At 34.3% G+C, this 8,103-nt stretch overlaps 1 protein-coding gene across 1 annotated transcript in view; it reads right to left on the reverse strand.

Annotated features, from left to right (window-relative positions):
• Positions 1-640: 640 nt before the first annotated feature.
• LOC106461693 (major facilitator superfamily domain-containing protein 12-like) overlaps positions 641-8,103 on the reverse strand; it is a 57,359-nt gene continuing 49,896 nt past the window's right edge. Inside the window, exons 6-7 of the mRNA XM_013921541.2 lie at positions 3,662-3,754; positions 641-763 (exon numbers count right to left, since the gene is read on the reverse strand). Coding sequence (XP_013776995.1) covers positions 653-763; positions 3,662-3,754 — 204 coding nt within the window. The 3' untranslated portion in view covers positions 641-652. The remainder of the gene's footprint in view (positions 764-3,661; positions 3,755-8,103) is intronic.

Genomic DNA, 8,103 nt, shown 5'->3' on the forward strand with positions numbered 1-8,103 from the left:
GACCAACTATCCTTCCTCTAACAAAATCTGACAATTCGAGAGAACCTTGAGTTCTAGGCATGTTGTAGCATAAGATAATTAGTATGCGGGCCATTTTCATTTATATAGTGTTCTGTGAACACAAATTAGTTAGCATAAATCAGTTAAATGACGAAAAATTAGGTGTCTATTTACTTGTGACTGCTCAGTGTACTTTAAAAGTTGATAGTTTTATTAGTAGTCAATTTAATCTTAGAGTTTTAAAAAAGTAATAAAATACTGTTTTTTATTAATAAAGTTTAAACGTTTTAGGAAATAGTATGCTTAGTCTTGAACAAGCTAATCGCATGGAAAACTGCGACGCTGTAAATGTAACATTTTGTTTAAAATAGTATGTGTTATTATAAACTTTGGAGTGTTACACGATGATTAAATAAACATCTGGTTTTCAAAATATTCGTTTGATTATAGTTAAGCACAAAGCTTCACAACAGACATTCTGTATGTGCCCACCACATGTATCGAAACCCGATCTTTAGCTGACATATTGCTAAGCAACTGGGTGCATATTTTTTTGAAATAATATTAAAATTACACAATAATAATTCTAGGTTAAACATATATACGTTTTAAGATGTAACATTTTTATTGTTAATAATTTAAATTATTCAAGTTAATTATAAAAGCTTACCTTTTTGCCACAAAATTTAAGCATCAGTCTCAACAACAAAGATGCTAAAAATCCACTGAGATTCATCACTAAAGGAATCTTTGCCAAAAAGTCCTTTAAAAATACGAAATTTATATTACATATTTTAAAAAAGCTTTTCTTTCGTTATGTGTAAACTAAGAATATTAGTTGTAAGTTTGGTTCTAAGTAAGTATATGAAAAAACTGTGCAAAATGTTTTGTGAAAAAACCTATTTCGAAAAAAATTAAATTCATTTATTAAACTTACAAAAGCATAGCATTATTATCCTTTTTAAACTATCCAAATTTAATATACAGAAACACGACAGCCAGTTTGTGCCATAATACATTCTAAAACCTATTTTTATATGTCTCTTTATCATTATGTTTAGCAATAATTTCTACAGTTTGGGAACATAGAAAAAGTCTATGTCTTGAACATGTTTATAAGTCAGCTCGAGTGGCTGAATTAACAGTAAAAACTAGCAATACATTCATTAATGTTATCTTAGAAAGACATTAGTGAGACATTTTTTTCCCTTTTTATCAGCTATATTTTTGTGCGCCCGCAATACTAAGCGTGAGGCGCGCGTATACCCGATTCAATTTTATTACTCATCAGAATCTCTAACAGCCTACCCTCAAATTGAAATTATTTTAGGCAGAATTGGATTAAATTAATCTATGAGGCCTTGGGCGTAGTCAAACACATTAATCGAAAGAGTTTGACCCCCTGAGTCCAAAACTGTAATTAGATCTCAAATCGGTCAAGAGATGAAGGAGCTATGAGCTATAAGTTTGTACTTTGAAAAACAAAAACTCAGAGCCCTTCTATGACCCGCTATGCCGCGGCTAAAAAAACAAAAGCTGACCAAATCCCCTTTATTTACCTCAGTTTGTTCTCACCCCTTCTTTTTGTTTTAATATTATAAAACAACAAATATTTCTTTTTTAATTTACTTTAGTTCGTTCATATCACTCCTCTTATCTATACCTCATTTTGTACTCATTCTGCCAACGTTCTTTTTATTTAAATACGTATTTTTAATTTTGTCAAATATTTTCTTAACTATGCCCACCCTCACCCATTCGAACTCTTACTTTAAAATTTTGCGAATAAGTTTTAGAGTTTACAACAACGTCTTTAAGTTAGAATTGTGTTCTTTTTACTATATTTTACTATCATTTTAACGTTATTTCTACCACATGTATCTTACTTTATCTAATATCTTTGTAGGGCTTCAGTTAAATTTATTATGTTCTGTTAAGTCTCCGTTTGTTAATTGATTTCCCGTCAATTCGTTCCGACGAAACTTTAGCGACACAAGTCCTTACTTAATAAAACTGGTTTATTCTTTCCGAATATAACTTTACGATATACTTAATTTCAACAATCGCGCTAAAACAAACGCTATAACAACGAACGTGCTCAACTTCAATAATACTCTCTGACTGCAGATCAATTACTCACTGTCTACACACACATTGTCACGTCACGCCGTGACCATCTTATATATATCAGACCACCCCCCCTATCTAGTAAATGCTAGAGCACTCCCGAAGGAACGGGATAGTTCTAGAAACGTGGCGTGACACTAGTCACGTGACCTCGCTGACGCAACAGTTCTATAACTACTTCACAAACAATAGTACGTACCTAATCTCCCTTCTCCCCTTCATTCTTTGATCGTGGGCGAAAACTTTCAAGTGGTTTGTATTGAAATAATTCTGACCGCTTATTCAAATATTTGTGATATTTAAACTCCCTGATAAAGACATTGGTTAAAAGGTTCTGTTATTGCATTATTAACCTGGTAAATATTAACCACTACTTTCCATGCAGTATTGTGGTGATAATCTCCTACACGTCATTGTAAGATGTAATAACACCGACATAAATAATTGTATTATAAATAATAATGATATACCTAATAGCATTTTGACATGAAATAATGACGATATGAGTGATGGTATCTTAAGGTGAACTAACAGTGACATGATTAACGGTACTTGGGGATGTACTAATAAAGGTATAGCAACAATATTTTAAAGTGTATTAAAGTAGGCGTCGAATGATATTTAGAAATGTACTAATTGCGATACGAGTAATGGTTTTGGGAGGTGTACCAATGATTTTACGAGTAACAGTGTTTCAGGATGTAATACTGGTGATACGAGTAATAGTATTTTAATGTGTACAAATGATTGTAGGAGTAATAGTATTTTGGAATATTAATGGGGCGTATTTATTGTATTTTCAGGCATGCTAATGGTGATACGAGTAATAGTATTTCGGAATATTAATGAGGGCGTAATCATTGTATTTTCAGGCATGCTAATGGTGATACGAGTAATAGTATTTCGGAATATTAATGAGGGCGTAATCATTGTATTTTCAGGCATGCTAATGATGATACGAGTAATCGTATTTCAAAGTGTACTAATGACTCATGAGTAACAGGATTATTAGCGTATGCTTAAAGGGTGCTAATGGTGACACGAGAAATGATATGTCGAGATGTATTAATGGTGACATGAGTAATAATATTTCGAAACGTACTAATGGTGACATGAGTAGTGGTATTTTAAAGTTGACTAATTCCAACGCGTGTAACAGTATTTTCATGTGTAGTAATGTCTGCATGATTTATGGTATTTTAAAGCTGACTAATGTCGATGCGGGTAATAGCATTTTCAGATGTAGTAACGGCTACATGATTAATGGTATTTTAAGGCTGACTAATGCCGTTGCGAGTAACAGTATTAACAGGTGTAGTAACGTCTGAATGATTAATGGTATATTAAAGCTGATTAATGGCGACATGATTTATTTTAAGGTGCATTAACGGTGATATAATTCATGTACATTATGGTGAACATATTGCGATATAGAATCATAATACCTATTTCACAGGCTCTTACAACACTAAGACGAATATATATATATATAAGGCAAAACACTTAAATAATGGGGTTAAAATTGTATTATTACCTGAGTTAAACCAAGAGATTCTTGGAGATACAATGGGATGAATACACCAACGAAGTTCTGGAACATACGAGCTACTGTATAGAGAGTGGCCACCTGAACAAGGATCACAGAAATAATTGTTTCGTGGGATTCAAATAACTTGGTAATCACATATTACAATAAGCTTAACTGTTTTTTTTTCTTTCAATATCGGTAATAATTATTACATTTAGAGAGCCTTTCTACATATTACTTTATCATCTCACAAGTACTAGTATATTTTAGTTTATGTAACCTTGCAGCTATTTTAGTAATGCAATAACTATTATCTCAGCATTTTAAATGAATCAAATTAATGAAAGTGAAACATTTATGTGTATGTGTGTGTGTACATGTATAAAATCTAGAAAACATTAAGCTTCATTATCAGAATATGTGGCAAGTGCATCGTTATTAACACATAATAAACGTAATAAAGTATTTGACAGAAGTAAGGATTTTCCATTAATTGTGGAAAACATATTCAAATATTCAAGCAAGAAACATGTCTTTAGTTACCAACAACTCATTTTGACTAAAGGTACTAACGAAATAAGAGAAAAAAATGCTAAATATGTCTAGAATGTATTTTTTGCATATTATATTAATTCGCTACCTTTCTAACAGACAAAGAGAATTCATACCTAGCAGTAAGTTTTTTGTAATTCAGTAACAGTACTACTGTTCAAAACTTTGTTTTTCTGTTTTGAATTTCGCGCAAAGCTACACGAGGGCTATCTGCTCTAGCCGTCCCTATTTTAGCAGTGTAAGACTAGAGGGAAGGCAGCTAGTCATCACCACCCACAGCCAACTCTTGGGCTACTTTTTTACCAACGAATAGTGGAATTGACCGGCACATTATAACGTCCCACGGCTAAAAGGGCGAGCATGTTTGGTGAGACAGGAATTCGAACTCGCGACCCTCCGATTGCGAGTCGAGGGCCCTAACCACCTGGCCATGCCGGACACAAAACTTTGTTATATAAAATTAACACGTCTTTACTAATGTAATTTATGAAGTTATAATTAAATCAGAGAGTGTTTCTAAAACTTCAGTATACCACACATCAAGGCCGTAACTACCACTGAAGTATTGCCAAGCATAGATCTGGGACTTTTATATTATGTGGTCTTCTCATTAATAAAATAATTTTTTTTTAAAGGTCTTCCAAAACTTCGACATTTAAAACTTTATACTATGAATGATAAATACTTAAATATATATTTCGAAAATAGCTCGAACCATTTATTACATTACTAACATATTATAGTAACCAAGACTTGGGTTGCCGATTATAAACTTACACAAAACAGTCTTCCTGTGGTTTGCGAAAACAATATGATTTCCTATTACGTGATGCTGCAAAATTCATCGGATTAGTTCAAAAATGCAAAAACAAATTACATCTTGTGATGTTCCTTGTTTAAGTTTCCATAACAAATAAATGACGCCAAGAATATTAGTAACTCATTTCATAGTTTAAAACAGTTTATCGGCGTTACCACCCAAAAGAAAAGCGTATCTTATAATGCCACCGCCCGATCCTGAAAAACGAAGACACAAGCTACTGTCAATTTCCGCGCGAGAGATCATCCCCCTACCGTCCTCCATCAGGGCTCTGCCCTTGACTCGCTGGGGACCTAAGGTTACTCCAGACCCCTTACCTTGTCTGAATTTACACTCTAGGTACGGTCTTGCGCATATACCGTATATTAAATTATTTCATTCAAATTCAAAATCTCTGAGCTTTATAGTGCGATATGAACACAGCCTATGTATGAGTGGCCTGAAATGTCATAATGTTGGTTTGAGATATTTATAACATTTATGTTGCCCCCTTACCCACCCCAGTGGCACAGCGGTATCTGCGAACTTATACTCTAGAAACCGGGTTTCGATACCCATGGTGGACAGAGCATAGATAGCCCTTTGTGCTTAATAACAAACAACAACATTGATCTTATATTATAGTTTTATTTTAATCTATTTTTAGATAAGCATCTTAGAATTTTACAATGGTTAAAATGTACCGCTTTAGACAATTTATAATCAAACACGAGTGAAAATTATGTTAACTATGAGATGTAAAAGCATTTTTTTCGTTTTACATTGTATTAAATCAAATTTGTTTTCTTTTATATATTCTTCTTTCAAATAAAAGTTAGCATTGAAGGTTTCAAACCAAACATTTCTTGAACAAAAATGACTAATTATGTTTCGTTGAGAAAATTTCATTCCAATTTCTTTCAGAATGTATCACACTAATTTTATTAATAGTTTGTTTTTCCATTACATATTGTTCTCCAATGGTTCAGCGACGAATCAGGGTTTCTGACTAGTGTAGCAGACTAGAGTAGAATAGTAAGCGAGTATTTCAATTTTTAAATTATTTTAACCAGATAATTTGAAATGTAATCAAATTTATTGACTAGGAAGCTATTCTTAAAATGCTAACAGACAGTCTGACTAAACAGCATTGTCCATATGTCATAACGACCATTAAACATACACTCCAGCTCCGTTTATTCGGTCAGCTGTGGGTCTAAGCAATAAATCGCCACATAGCGGGGTGGCCATATTACCGGGTGTCACTGTATGGGATCAACTCTGGAATCAGACTGAGGCCACAGTACATATCCCAACAACTTGCCCATAATACTCACATTTCTATGTTCTTGTTTGATACAGAATGCTGTAATAACATTTGGCTGAGAAAGCAGAGCTCTTTTTATTGCAAAATGGAGGGAAAGGTGAAAAACTGGAAATGAATGTGTGAATTTTCTTCTTTGAACAAATCTTTTGTTCACAAGAAGACCAAAGAAACACCGAACTAGAAGTGTGATCATCAGTGCAGCATGAGTTGTGAGGCATCAGATAGGATTAGTGTGCCATTAATAGCGAACATCAACGGTCACTTGGTTTGTAATACCTACAAGACGTGGCATGGCCACTATCAGTCGATGTACGGCAGTGGCTTCACTTTGATTGACAGGTCCCTGTTGGGAAGCGCAGGTAAGAGCCGGCCTAGGTGGCCGCAAAACTGACTTCAAAGAGACTGCTTGGGAGTGGGAACCAGGTGACCACAAGGCAAATTGACTGCAATACGAGTGCCCATAATAGCTGATGTTTTACAAATATAAAATAAAAGGGAATATTTGGGTCTAAGCTAAAATGGCTGTAATTAAGGGTTGACCGCTCTATCGCATTGACTGGTATGCGAGTCTGCACTGTAGTTTTCAATTGGCACAGTCTGGAATCTTCCAATTTAGTAAGTCACTGAAACTGACTTTGACACTGCATGCCAAGACCAGAATCGAGCCAATGTTCTACTGCAGGTAAAGCACTGAATTATTTCAAAGGAGTACCATTCACATTAATTTCTATGATGGTATTCAATATGCCCTGTTGTAGTTTCGTACGTTTAGAGTCTTTCTCAATATTCATGGTTGAAAACCCCTCCTAAAACCAGCTGTGCTGATTGAAATGGCCATTATTATGTCAACAACATGCAAAATGTTGGCAAATTTCACAAGCGTTCTTCTCAGTAAGTCATCATACACTTGGAGCTGAGATGAAGTTCTCATTTTTGAGTAATGCAGCTTTAAGGGCAAACATTCCTCAAAGATATCTTCTCTCTGTTCCTGACTGGTGGATTCTGTAATTTTCCAAATCTCACATCAATATAGACTATAGTTCCATCAATCATTTCAGTATATATAGAGGTTCATTCTTTTTTGAGTTTTCAGTCTTTGAACCCTCGATTCTTGTGTTTCTTTAAGAAAATCTTCAGACTTGGACCTGGTGTGAATTTGAGGCTTACTAGCTTAAACAAAGTGGTTGTCAATCTTGGGATAACTTCAGTAACAAACATCTCTTCAGCTTGAAATGCTTGTGACATGGTACTAAAAGCAGCACTATAATCAATCATAAAGTACAAAACTTGTAAAACTTTGTTATTTGAGCATATCCTCAAAATGTTCTTGACTTCAGCACTGTCTTTTCGATTACTAGTACCAGCAATATCCGACAAGTGCACAATAGTTTCTTTGAAACTCTGAGAAAGGGCTCTTACAGCACGTTCCTAACTAGCAAGCTATCGGATTTGTTGTATGCCTTCATTGTGTGCCAATTTATCAAAATTAGCGATATTATACAGTTCTCTTCTACCTTTTGGTGAACAGTAGTAGAGCTTGAATAAAAATTTGAGAATTCATCGAATCTCTCCAGGTGAGGTGTATCTTTTTTTCCACATCTAAAATAGTGAGATCCAGATCGTGATTTATGCAGTGGATGACAAGTGTGTGTGGAACATCAACACGTGTTAAAACCTGCACTCCTAACTCGTGGCTCACGTTAATACTTGCTCCATTAGGGTTCCAGCTAATATATTTTTGAGACATAATTGTTTGTTTGTTTGTTTGTT

The sequence above is a fragment of the Limulus polyphemus genome, unplaced genomic scaffold (assembly GCF_000517525.1).
Source record: "Limulus polyphemus unplaced genomic scaffold, Limulus_polyphemus-2.1.2 Scaffold1012, whole genome shotgun sequence".
In the NCBI taxonomy this organism is placed as follows: Eukaryota; Metazoa; Arthropoda; class Merostomata; order Xiphosura; family Limulidae; genus Limulus; species Limulus polyphemus.